Here is a 14,036-nt window from a genome sequence, read left to right on the forward strand (position 1 = left end):
TATGGCACAAACCAGCAGTGGTAATTCCAGTGGTAATCGGCACACTGGGTGCTATTCCAAAAGCACTGGAATTACATTTAAAACAGTTAAAAATTGACAAAATCACCATCAGTCAAATGCAAAAAGCCGCACTGCTTGGATCCGCATGTATATTACGAAAATACGTTACGACGTATTTCAATGCCAAATCCGGTGAAACAACTGGCCGCTGTGATACAATTCTGTTGTTGTGATGATGATAATAATAATAATAACAACAACAACAATAATAAATTGTCACATGCCAGAATAGTGTTCTTTAAACTTCTTTCTCATATCTCTCTAACGACAGTCTGACAGCTTTTTATATATAATGTCCTTGGGAAATTTGTCTCATTGTCTAATTCACTGCTGAGTCAATGTAATGTCTTCCTTAGCTGTTCTAGTATTAAAATAATGTCTTTCTCCTTCTCCTGACACTATTTTGGCTGTGGATATTTACTAACAGTGTTCTTGGAAATGACAACTGATGTGATCAGAGATATGGATCCTATCCAGTGGTTGTATTCAAAAATTTTTTACTACTGGTTCTATGGCTTGGTGGGCGTGGCAGGGGAAAGATACTGTAAAATCTCATTCCCTCCCCATTCCAGGGGAAGGATACTGCAAAATCCCCATTCCCTCCCAATCAGCTGGGACTCGAGAGGCAGAGAATAGATGGAGCAGGGCCAGTCAGAAGGAGTAGTTACTGACTCTCTGAACTACTCAAAATTTCTGCTACTGGTTCTCCAGAACTGATCAGAACCTGCTGAATACCCACCTCTGGTTCTATCCACCTCCTACTGGCCATTTTAGGCTGCTGCAGGCAAATGGCATCACTCCAGCCAGAAGGAACTACCTTTCAGGGCCCTTTTGGCTTGCAAATTGGTTGTATAAGAGACCAGATACCTGTCATTTGGCAAAGGCACCTCTCTGTATAATGCCCAACCAGCGCTTTCCATAAACTGCAGTAATTCGGATGGTCATGAGAATGTAGCAAAGAGATATAGAAATAGAATTCTGCTGCCTGGATCTGATAGTCCTATCAAAGCTGTACTGCTACAATTCTACTTATGGGACCCAGATATTTACACAACCAGAGAAAGGCCAGAAAATGTTCCAACTTTGTGAAACTGATTTGAATAGATTAAGATGATGGGGAGGAGGATTTGGATGTACTGAATTTCCTGAACAGGATCCTAACATAATTAGATGTATGTAGACAAACTCTGTACCTTTCTAGAAAATTTCTGCCATGCAGTTCTAAATTATTTCTGTTTACTGCTTGGACCATGTGATAACAACATCTACACCAGGTTTTTTTTTCTTGTTACAACAGTCATAGACACAATATTAGGACATCTTGGCACGTTGAATTTGCAGAAAAGAAGATTAAATATGTTTAAACACTTTATTGAATGTTCCACTTCAGTTTTTTTCCCTTTCTTCCCATCCTCCCCAAAACAAAACAAAAAATAAGCACTTCCAGTCAATACCAAAAGAATCAAATCATTTATTTGAATAGAAAAGGATAGTATCATTAAAACAAAATGGATCCCATCAACATGCCAATGGACAGAATATTATCCTTATATCTCAGAGGTAGAACAACCTCCAAAGTTTTCAAGAGGAAATGGATATCAGCTATTTGAGGCAGCACATGTGAATATTAGTATGCATAATGTTAAATGTGTATGCCTGGATAGTTGTTTTCTTCAGGAAGGAAAGAAAATATCTGAGTTTCCCATTCCTGCACATTTTCTGCTTAAGCCAAAGTTGTGATTGCAGATATGTTAGAAACTGTGTGAATAAGCAGAATGAACTTTCTCTTTTAGTCCAGCTGTCACAGAATCATCCTTCTTACTTTTTCATACACAGATGTTGTTTTCCTGCTTTAAACATGAACTCACAGTGAGGAAGTGCCTGCAGGCAACTATTCAGAAGCTGGTCTACAAATCATGTACCAAGTCTTTGATTTTCTTTAAGCAGCTGCTTATATAAGATTTTGAAATATAGCTTTCTAAATATGGTAGGACAAGAACTAGAATGTATCCGAGCTTAGTTGGAATCCAATTATGTTCTGCAACTTTAATAAGAAGACAGTCTAGTGGTCCAGGACTGTCCTTAGTCCAATTGTCATCAGATATAAGTCAGAAAACCTGTGAAGAGGTCTTCTTTGTAGCATCCCCTGATTCTGATATTCTCTATCTGGAAAAGGAGCTTAAATGCTACTCTTTGTACTTTTGTGACAAGCTTTTTTTTGTAATTTCATGAGGAGTAAAGTGGGAACAAATCAAGACTGTATGACCTTTTGGGAATTGGGAGATGGCTAATCTATATTAAATGCAATAAAAGTTAGACTTATATACCGCTTCACAGTGCTTTACAGCCCTGTCTAAGCAGTTTACGGAGTCAGCGTATTGCCCTCAACAATCTGGGCCCTCATTTTACCGATCTCAGAAGGATGGAAGGCTGAGTCAACCCTGAGCTGGTGAGAATCAAACTGCTGGCACTCAGAAAAATTAGACTGCAACACTGTGCCACCATGGTTTTTCTTTACATTTCAGGAACAAAGAAAAGCCATCTTGGGACCCTCTTAATTTGGCCATGTTGGCTGTAATAATTGGAGATACATTCAACACATATAAAGCGCACCAGTCTAGAGAGCAATGCACAATCATCTTGTATAAATTATTGTTATCTTATATTTTTTTTGGTGATAGCTGAAGAACTTCTGCATTCCTTCTGGCTTTGAAAATCCTCTTCCACCCATATCTTTTTGCTGTTGCTTTAACTGACATTTTATTCTGTAGTATTCTTATTGCTGTTGATCTTTGAATAAATGTCCTTTCATTTTTTATCATTTCAGTTACTCCTGGCAGTATTGTGTCCTTCAGATCACAAAGAATCAGAAATGACTGAGAAACTGAAGCAATGTAGCCTGTTTGATACTACTAGCAGAGAAGGGCAGAATATACATTTATAAGACAAAATAACTAAACTGCTACATCAGATCAAAATGCTACTTTTGGCTTCCTACACTGGTCCATCAGCTGCTTATCAGAAGTGCACAAAGGTGTGATTCCTCCCATTTGTCCCAGTGCCTGCACATTTGTGTTTGAACCCTGGAAAAGATGGGTCCATTTCTCAAGATTTGAGAGCTATTGTTTCTCATCTCATATCCTCTGGTAATGAACTGTACTAAGTCATGGAAATAAACGGTGCAAAATATAATTCATTGTTTTGTTTTGTTTTTGCTTTTTCTGATCCCACTCCTTCTGGAATATCCTGATGTATGCACTTATTGATATAGTTTTAACCAGTGGTGGTATTCAGCCAGTTTGCACCTATTCGGGATAACCAATTAACTTTCTAAGCAGTTCCGGTTGTTGGAAGAAATCTCATTTTGGTTTTTTCCACTTTACAGGGCTAATCCTGTAAGGAAGGCAGGAAGGAAACATTTTGGTGTTGTTTCTAGCCTAATCTTTATTTCCCTGCTTATAGAAACTACCTCTCTGGTTAACCCTTATTACATTGTAACAGCTAAGACGAAGCGCCCATTGACCCATTGACTCATCGATGTGAGTGACATGGAGTTGGCCATGCCCACCCAGTCACATGACCACTGAGCCACACCTACCCAGCTGGTCATTAGGGAAGAGAAACGGTTGTTAAATTATTTGAATCCCACCACTGGCTTTAACTGACATGCTCGAAAGTCAGCAGCTTGGCTTCATCAAATTCTAGGAGGGTGATATCTACTAAGGCCTAATTTTCACCTAGCTGATTAGACCATAAGACTTGAGAAAAGCAAAAACAGAGGAACAGTTGATCAGATCTTGCAATGGCCAGTCTGGACCGAGCACCAGCAAAAACCCATTACTAACTTCCTGAAATCTGAAGGTCTGAGAAACAGCATCATGGGACACCAGGCACCTAAACTGCAATACAGAATTGTCCCAAGTAAGCACAATCTAGAACAGGGGTCTCCAACCTTGGCAAATTTATGACTTATAGACTTCAATTCCCAGAATTCCTCAGCCAGCATGTGCTGGCTGAAGAATTCTGGGAGTTGAAGTCCGCAAGTCATATAGTTGCCAAGGTTGGAGACCACTGAGATTCTAGAAACCACATCTCACAACAAGAAGACCTTAGTTGGTCATAGAAGCAAACTAGCAACTGTATCTACAAAAGGCAACTGGATTGTCTTGTTTTCTTTTTCCTTGAAAATGTATACATTTTCCTTGAAATTGTATCGCTTCTCATCCAAGAAGCTTCTTCAGGTCTGAAGTTCTGAAGAAGCTTCTTGGATGAGAAGCAAAACATTTTCAAGGGAAAAAAGCCAAGAAAGTCTACTTGCCTTTTGAACAGCATCTTGGGGACAATGATGACCTGGATGGCTCTGGAGAATCTCTATAAACAATTGTATATACACATTACCTGCATCCCACTGACAAAAACTAAACTGAAATCTTTTTTTAGATAGTACATAATACTTTCTGGCTAGCTCCCCTTCTCTCTTTCTTCCTTGCAGCAACATGAATTCTTCATCTCTCTCATTTGAATGGGGCCAAAAGACTTCACTAATAGTTTTCAGCTATGTTTCTCCTTTGTTGTTCTCAGTTAAGGAGCCTCCAGGTCATCACATGGTTTAGGATAAGTTTAATCACTGAAAGAAGAGATGCTTCTGCCTGTATGACTTAGATTTTGATGTGTTCCTGTCCTTTGGGAGCCTCATTGTTCTTATTCTCCACTTGTCCTCAAATCCTTCTGGATACTATCTTGACTGGCACCACAGCCCACTCCTATTAGATCAGGGGAAGAGCCCCTTTACTCTCTCTTCTCCCTTGTTGTGCCTATCTCCCAACCAGACAATGGGAGCTTCTTCTCCTAGGTCTTGAAGGTATCTCCCATCCCATACACTTCTGGTGCCCATTCCTCCCACTTTAACAAAGTGAGAAGCGGCGGGAATTGATGTTCATTTTTGTCACGCCAATGAGCTTGAGTGGGGTGGAGAGGCTGAAGGAGGATGTGAGGGGACAATCGCAGAGGAGGTCAGAGAGCTCGTCCCTCTCTTCCAGCTCATAGGTGGCATCATTCAGCATCCGCCGGTGGAGGTGGCAGGTCTGCTCAATCTTGAGTTTGTGGATGTCACTGCGCAGGCGCATGAGCTGCCGAGCCAGCTGCTGGTCCTGGAGGCGCATTTCCATCTGGAACACAAAATCAGGAAGAGTGTGACAGGACAGCAGAGGAGATGCAAAGACCTGGGGTTGCAACTTGTACCTCTTTTGGCAGAAAATGAGATGGGTTATTTATCACCACTGCTGCCATAGTTAAAAGAGGGATAGAATCAAGATCATGTGAAGTGTTAATACCACTTTATAATGCCTTGGTAATGCCACACTTGGAATACTGCATTCAGTTTTGGTTGCCACAATGTAAAAAATATGTGGAGACTCTGGAAAGAGTGCAGAGAAGAGCAACAAAGATGATTAGAGGACTGGAAGCTAAAACATATGAAGAACGGTTGTAGGAACTGGGTCTGTCTAGTTTAATGAAAAGAAGGACTAGGGGAGACATGATAGCAGTGTTCCAATATCTCAGGGGTTGCCACAAAGAAAAGGCAGTCAAAACTATTCTCCAAGGCACCTGAGGGTAGAACAAGAAGCAATGGGTGGAAACTAATCAAGGAGAGAAGCAACTGAGGAGAAATTTCCTGACAGTTAGAACAATTAATCAGTGGAACAGCTTGCCTCCAGAAGTTGTGAATGTTCCAACACTGGAAGTTTTTAAGAAGATGTTGGATAACTATTTGTCTGAAGTGGTGTAAGGTTTGCTGCCTAAGCAGGGGGTTGGACTAGAAAACTTCCAAGCTCCCTTCCAATTCTGTTATTCTATTCTATTCTATTCTATTCTAAACACAATGAGAAAATCCCTGATGTACAGGGTCTAGGAAAGTTTTTGTCCCAGGACAAGGGTTTTTTTGTGACCTACTTCATGCCGGTCACAACTTACAATCAAAATTGGAAGGGTCCATTACAGTTGTAAATTGAGGACTACCTATATAGCAGTTTCTACATGGAGGGGAGAAGGGAATTGGGATTTTAAAAAAACAACACCTAAGATGGCAATTGCAGCAACAGTTAAGCCCCAAATTTCATGGCCAAGCAAGGTACTTGTTAATTGAGTTGTTCCCCTTTTTGCCACAGTGGTTAAATGAATCACTGCAGTTATTTAGTGAATCTGGCTTTCCCCATTGACTTTGTTTGTTAGAAGCTGGTTGGGAAAATTACAAACGTGATCCTGGGACAGTGCGATTGTCATAAATACGTGCCAGTTGCCAAGTGCCTGAATGTTTATCACGTAACTAATGTCTTAAGTGTGAAAACTGGTCATAAATCCATTTCTTCAGTGATGTTGTAATTTTGAATGGCCATGTTATATTACATGCCCATACAAAGGGATGAGACTTTGATTGTTTTGCTGTGACTATTATTTTAACATCTGTATCATCTCCCTACATATGCTGCTCCTCCTATATACAGTATATAATCTGAAATACTACACTATCTAATCACAGGGACAGGAATCTATAGACATTTAGACATATCTTAATGCTAGATTTAATGAATTAATAACAAAACCAGTCCTCACCATTTCACACTGTTCTATGCTACCCAAACACCTTAATAAAATTCTAGATAATGATGATTGCAATACTGCCTACAAATAATATTCAGTGTATCATTTACATTTGTTGGATGTCTGCCACCTAGTGGCCACCAAAGGTTTTGAATTTAATTGCTGTTCCTGTTGCCTCATTTACATCATCCCACTCTTTCCCCATCACTAGAACTTTGGAGCTTTTACTGAGGGCAGTTTATATGCATTTCCCAAAAGCTGTTCCTGAAGCTATCTGAACAATGCACATTAAATTCCCTTGTGAGGATATATTTTTATATATTTTTCAAAACATGTCAGGCCAGCAGTAGAATAATGTTTACTGGTGCCTGGGAATCTCTTCATGTTTTATCTTTGCCTGCTCTTCCATACAATACAATACAATAGCAGAGTTGGAAGAGACCTTGGAGGGTTATTATCCGCCAACCTTATTTTAGAAAAATGTCTTTAATTTGTTTTAGTTCTGTATTTTTCTTGAGCATCGTTATAAAACCAATATGAGAGTTGACTGTCAGACTGATAAAGTTTCTGAGGACTTTTTTGTAAATAACCAGTTGAAATCCTCCCCATTGTCAGTGAAGGGACTTCATTACACAGTAGATTACAAACAGGATATGGGGGGGGGGAATTAGAAACTCTCCATATTCGCATACATGGATATATATTAATTCTAAACTGAAAATATTTCAGTTGCTGGAATACTTTAATCCCAATGTTAGATCGGTGAGAAACAGCAGGCGAAAGGCATGAGTGAGTTTCAGCACTTTTTACTGCAAGAGTAAGTGACTGCGCTCTGCCGGCTGGGCTGCTGGAGTTCACCTTTTAAGGAGATCCGGCAGAGCAGCCAGCCAATGACAGTTGTTTAAACTTCCTGGGGTTTGGGCAACCAATCCCCGGTGAGCATGTGAAAACATGTAAATTTAACAACGAACCCCTATACGTAACACCCACGATATTAATGAATCTCGCTAAGGAGAACTTTGTGAGAAACTTCCTTGAAAAGAATCACTTCTAGTTCTAGGAGGCTGCTGAAGAGTCTGATGACTGGGTTGCAGATTGAACAAATGCTAAATCTGATTACATAGGATCACATTTCAAAGGCAGCCTTTCATGAAACGCTAAACATGCTTAGTATCAATCCAGCTTCCCTCAGCAACCAAGAAAGAAACCACTTAACTCCATTTCGCAGAATTAAGAGTACTTTTACTGGTTTTGAAAAGATAGCAGCTAAGCAAAGCAAGATCTGAGGCAAAAGCGCGTGTAATGATAGATATCACTATGTGACCCAACCCCCTCCCCCTAGTAACCTCATCCCTAGTCCAATCTGCAAATCCCTCGGGTGTCATGTGAGTTCCATCTTCAAAAAACATCATCAGTTTGGTATGCAGGACAGTTGGCCTTGGCGGGCCCATCCACTTTCTCCAGCATGCACAGTAGATGGTGAGAACAAAGTTCCCTTTTTATAATCTCTCCTGTACTAAAAACTTCCCTTCCCAAATACCATGCCTCCCCCTCCCCATTTCAATGACAGCCGAAAAGCAAGTAGCGAAACAGAGGCTGACACTTAGTTTGGTAGCTATCCTTGTTTTCTTTCTAAGAGGTTGCTGGTAAAAGCAAAATGTCAGATTAGATCAAAGTTAATCCATGCTGTCAGGCCATTTCTGTGTCTTTGTGGCTTTAGAACATGGTTTTTATTTTTAGATTTTTTTTCCTGTACTGATTTCTCTCTCCCCCCCCTCCCCCCCGCTTTCTTATAAGGATCAGCTTTTCACCAGCTGAAGTCCAATAGCATCAAACTTTTCCCAGGGAGATAAAGCCTCTTACTGTCAAGAATTTTCTGCCTTCAGGGTGAGAAGACTTTTTTGTACTCTAATAAAATAAAAACAGAGAGGTTGAAAGTGGGAGGGAAGAGGCTGATAAAGGGCACAAGGTAAAACTTGGGATGGTTGACAGAAGAATTACATGGACAATGAGGAGAAAGATGGCATTGCTGGATTCCATCCCATGTTCAGTACTTGTGTTTAGTTTCTGATAGCTTGGGTAACTAGCAAGCTTCTTGCATAGTAAAATATTATTTGGGAATGTAAACATATACAGGGATAGAAAAATAATACTTCCAACTCCACAGAGATACAGTGTTGATCTCTGAAGTCTGCTAAAGCATAAAATCTTCTCTGATGTTTTCTGGGTTTCTAAGAAAGTTTCCTTAATTAAAGAGATGTAAGAAGAAGAATAAATGAATGCAACTTATCCTCTGCTTGCGTGACCTGGAGTGCTTCAGACAGACAGTTTCTGGCATTCAATCAAAAGCCCTTATAGTAAGAAAAACATGGAAGCAGTGATGAAAAAGCATGGGAATATTTCATGTTGAAAATTATGTTGTTTCGACAACCCCCAATACAAATTCTATTGAATGAAAGAAGCTTTCCTCCTTCCAGAAACCGCGTATGCAAAACGCTATCCAATCAAACTGCATGAAAATAAAAGAATGTGCTTCAATGAATGTATTTGTTGTTTTTTCTTTATCATGTTTTGTTCTCTTTATCCTCAGTTACTGTAACACTTTTAAATAAGAAGAATGTATTGCTAAACTGAAACAATGATTGTCCAGTGTCGTTCATTTTATTCATTAATTTGCTAGATTGCTTGCTTGCCTGTCATTCAAGAGCTTCACACAGAGGTGGTACTCTGTGGTACCACCAGTTCTGACCAGTTCTGGAGAACCGGTAGCAGAAATTTGGAGTAATTCGGAGAACTGGCAAATACCACCTCTGGCTGGCCCTCCCTCCAATCTATTCACTGCCTCCCGAGTCCCAGATGGTCGGCTGCGTCTTCTTTTGTTGCCCTGCATAGGAGAACGGAGCTGGAAAGCAGGTTGGTGGGATGGGGAGAAAATGGTGATTTTGCTGTATCCTTCCCCTGCTACACCCACCAAGGCACACACACAGAACCAGTAGTAAAAAACATTGAATCCCACCACTGATGACATATAATGTTCCTTCAACTTTTTCACACAACTCTTTGAGGCAATTTAATATTAAGAGAGTGCCTGACCTTAAGTCACCCAGCGAACTTTAATAATTGAGGATAAATCTGAACTTAGGTCTCTCCAGTTCCAATTCAGCAGCACAACATTACATTCCCAAATGTTTTTAGGAGGACCAATAGGAAAAAAAAAACCTAAGCTAGTAATCATTTTCCTAGGTTTTCCCTGCAGCATCTGGTATTCAAAAATGCACTTGTTTTGAACTCTAAATTCTACTTCACTCCAATGACTTAAAAAATTAACTTCCTTCCATTAATTCTTCCCCAGCCAGCTTTTAAAGCTACCCATCTGATGACCATATCCCATTTTGAGACAATAGTGTAATGTGAAGTGCTCTTGGTAAGGAATAAGTCCCTGCTTACCAGGAGACTGCTGGAAGCATGTAGGATTGCTGGCACTTTATATACTGTAAGAATTCCTTTCTGAGGTTAGAATTGCATTCATTTTGATGAGTGGCTCCAGGTTTGAAGAGAAAAAGCAATAAACATACCTCTTTCCTTTTCTTTCTTTCTTTTTCCTCTCTCTCTCTCCCTCCCTCCCTCTCTCCCTCCCTCTCTCTCTCCCTCCCTCCCCCACTCTCTCTCTCTGTCATTTTACTAGGGTCTATGTAATTTGGCAGGGCTCTATTATAACTTCTCACTCCATCTGGCTAGTAATCACTACTTTGCAGGATCCTTGGTGCTCTCTTAAGTTTGGTTGGTTTTTTGCAGACCTTTCATTATCCAAACTAGGTAACATCATCATAGTTTGGGTAATGAAACATCTGCAAGAAAATAAGCAACCTCCGAGAACACCAAGGACCCCTGATTTCGACCCTGAGCTACAAATATTATCCTTTCTTGGACTCGCACTTTAAAAAAGAAAAAGGCATTTGAAACTATTTTTAAAAAATAAGTTTCAGATGTGGCCCTGTTCCCCCCCCCCCCATCTCATTGATTCCAGGATTAGGGATTTTATAATCTCAGATTGAGTGCTTCCTTTTAGCGTTAAAGAATCATCTCTCATTTTGCTGGGTGGAACATTTATGGAGGCTATATGTAGAAATTCAAAAGTATTTTGCTAATACTTCCTCTTTTTTTCAGCTCATGGCCCTACAAGCATCTCCATCAAAACTAGAGAAGGTGGCATTATAATCACAGCATCTATTTCCAGTCTGATGATGAAATGATCTCACCCTTGGAATCAGGTAGTTTAAGTTATATGAACAGATTTTTCCTCCCCATGTAAAGTTTATGATGGGATGCAATCTATTAATACATCAGTTTGAAGCATTACACGTCTTACCATGCTGCAATATTGCTCACCAAGTGATTAAAAGCAATACTCAAATACCGAGACAAAAAAGAAACACGCCTTAACAAAATGAAGTTTCTCCTTGACTGTTTCAAATGAGTCCAAATAATATCTTTCCCCATTTTCTCATTTTCTAAAAACAGAATTGAAGCAAGGCATATGCATGTATGTATCCTGCTCTTGCTTTTTGTAATGTGAATATTGAGCTGCATAACACATGTAAGCCACAGTGGTCCATTAAAATACAGGCGAAACTCAAAAAATTAGAATATCGTGCAAAAGTTCATTTATTTCAGTAATGGAACTTAAAAGGTGAAACTAATATATGAGATAGACTCATTACATGCAAAGCAAGATAGTTCAAGCCATGATGTGTCATAATTGTGATGATTATGGCTTACAGCTCATGAAAACCCCAAATCCACAAACTCAGAAAATTAGAATATTACATGCAATCAATAAAACAAGGATTGTACATAGAACAATATCGGACCTCTGAAAAGTATAAGCATGCATATGTACTCAGCATTTGGTTTGGGCCCCTTTTGCAGCAATTACTGACTCAATGCGGAGTGGCATGGAAGCTATCAGCCTGTGGCACTGCTGAGGTGTTATGGAAGACCAGGATGTTTCAATAGCGGCCTTCAGCTCTTCTGCATTGTTCGGCCTCATGTCTCTATCTTTCTCTTGGCAATGCCCCATAGATTCTTTAAGGGGTTCAGGTCAGCGAGTTTGCTGGCCAATCAAGCACAGTAATCTCATGGTCATTGAACCAGGTTTTGGTGCTTTTGGCAGTGTGGGCAGGTGCCAAGCTCTGCTGGAAAATGAAGTCAGTATCCCCATAAAGCTTGTCTGCAGAAGGAAGCATGAAGTGCTCCAAAATCTCCTGGTAGATGGCTGCATTGACCCTGGATTTAATGAAGCACAGTGGACCAACACCAGCAGATGTCATGGCTCCCCAAATCAACACAGACTGTGGAAACTACACATTGGACTTCAAGCATCTTGCAGTGTGTGCCTCTCCATTCTTCCTCCATACTCTGGGTCCTTGGTTTCAAATGAGATGCAAAAGTTGTGCTCATCAGAAAATAGGACTTTGGACCACTGAGCAACAGACCAGGTCTGTTTTTCCTTAGCCCAGGTAAGATGCTTCTGATGGTGTTTGTTGTTCAGGAGCAGCTTGACAAGAGGAATACGACATTTGAAGCCCATGTCCAGGATCCGTCTGTGTGTGGTGGCTCTTGATGCACTGACTCCAGCCTCAGTCCACTCCTTGTGAAAGTCCCCAACACTTTTGAATGGCCTTTTCCTGACAATCCTCTCAAGTTGCCGTCATCCCTGCTGCTTGTGCACCTTTTTCTTCCACACTTTTCCCTTCCGCATAACTTTCTATTAATGTGCTTTGATACAGCACTTTGGGAACATCCAACTTCTTTTGCAATTATCTTTTGAGGCTTTCCTTCCTTATGGAGGGTGTCAATGTTGGTTTTCTCCACAACTGTCAGGTCAGCAGTCTTTCCCATGATTGTGATTCCCACTGAACCAGACTGAGGGACCATTTAAAGGCTTGGTAACCCTTTGCGGGTGTTATGGCTTAATTAGCTGATTAGAGTGTGACACTTTGAGCCTAGAATATTGTACCCTTTCACAATATTCTAATTTTCTGAGATTGTGGATTTGGGATTTTCATGAGCTGTAAGCCATAATCATCACAATTATGACTAATCATGGTTTGAACTGTCTTGCTTTGCATGTAATGAGTCTATCTCATATATTAGTTTTAAGTTCCATTACGATATTCTAATTTTTTGAGTTTCACCTGTATATCCCTAGTTCAAATTGTCTGAAAGTCTATCAAGTCTATAGGGCATCTACATTAATATTACCATGTCTGCCTCACAATTATCACTCTCCTACTGAATGCCTTGTTGGAGTCAGGATCTATTAATCTTCCAGAAACATTATAAAATCATATAGCAAACTCCACTTTGTGCTTTTGGGGAAAGAATTGGAAAAAGAAGAAGAACTAGGGGAAAGAGGAAAAGAAAAGTCTTTTTTAAAAAAATCATTGCCAGGGATAGGTCTCATTTTTGTCTTTTCAGCAGTAATCCTAAAACATACCTAGAGGTTCTGCTGATAAACAATTTTAAAAAACAATAGGGAATTACTTACCAACTCTTTCCGGAGCCAATTTAATGCTTCATCAATGTTTCCAAAGCCACACACTTTCTCTGGGACAAGCAGAATTGGTTTTCTGGAAGAGCTTCCATTGATATGAACCTGCACTTCTCTCAAAGAAATATTTTCCTCTGTTGGTTTCTTCTCTTGCCTGCCCATGTCCTCCTCGGGAGGTTTGGGATGGCTCTTCCAGGACAGTCCTTCCAGATGAGCTTTCCACTCCAAATATGAAGGCCTCCTGGTCTCCAGCCTCAGTTTCTCTGTCAGGGCTTTCAGATTCCGCAGATGGTCATCCAATGGGGGACCACCTTCAGCCTTATCATCCACACTATCCAGCATTTCTTCTATCTGGATTTCTGGCGTGGATGTCATCCTTTCTGCTGAGAAATCAGAAACATCCACTGAAAGGTTTGCAGTAGCGTCCCAGGTGCAGGCAGGACCATTCAAACAGAGATTTGTTCCTCAGAACTTCCTGGGCACACAGCAATTTTCCCTACTCAATTCAAGACACTCCTTTCATCCAATCATCTATGCAGAAAAACAAAGGCATATTGTTTGATTCAGCCAGGAACCATAAAAAAAAAAAGAATACACATGAAATCAGTACTTCCTTCTATGGCTTGACTTGAGAAGAAATGGAAGTTGAATATTTCAACTTAAGAAAACATTTAGCTAAGAGATTTTGCACAGCTATCTGGCGAAGTTCTGGGGCAAGAGCAAACAAGCTTTTAGCTTTGCAGAGAAACATTTTGCTGCAATGAGACTTGTCAAGAACTATGCTTCAGGCCATAAAGTGGATTATTAAGGATGAAGTCAGACA

At 40.2% G+C, this 14,036-nt stretch overlaps 1 protein-coding gene across 2 annotated transcripts in view; it reads right to left on the bottom strand.

Annotated features, from left to right (window-relative positions):
* Positions 1–3,598: 3,598 nt before the first annotated feature.
* Positions 3,599–14,036, bottom strand: part of FAM167A (family with sequence similarity 167 member A) — a 37,481-nt gene continuing 27,043 nt past the window's right edge. Inside the window, exons 2-3 of one of the 2 annotated variants that reach the window (XM_087717478.1) lie at positions 13,211–13,593; positions 3,599–5,228 (exon numbers count right to left, since the gene is read on the bottom strand). In XM_087717478.1, the coding sequence (XP_087573604.1) occupies positions 4,965–5,228; positions 13,211–13,588 (642 nt within the window). In that variant the 5' untranslated portion in view covers positions 13,589–13,593 and the 3' untranslated portion in view covers positions 3,599–4,964. Of the gene's footprint in view, positions 5,229–13,210; positions 13,745–14,036 lie in introns of both variants that reach the window. The other variant, XM_014057223.2, reaches the window with a different exon arrangement.

Source organism: Thamnophis sirtalis, unplaced genomic scaffold, assembly GCF_051295495.1.
Source record: "Thamnophis sirtalis isolate CommonGarterSnake01/CBP01778 unplaced genomic scaffold, rThaSir2_p1.2 scaffold_6, whole genome shotgun sequence".
NCBI lineage: Eukaryota > Metazoa > Chordata > Lepidosauria > Squamata > Natricidae > Thamnophis > Thamnophis sirtalis.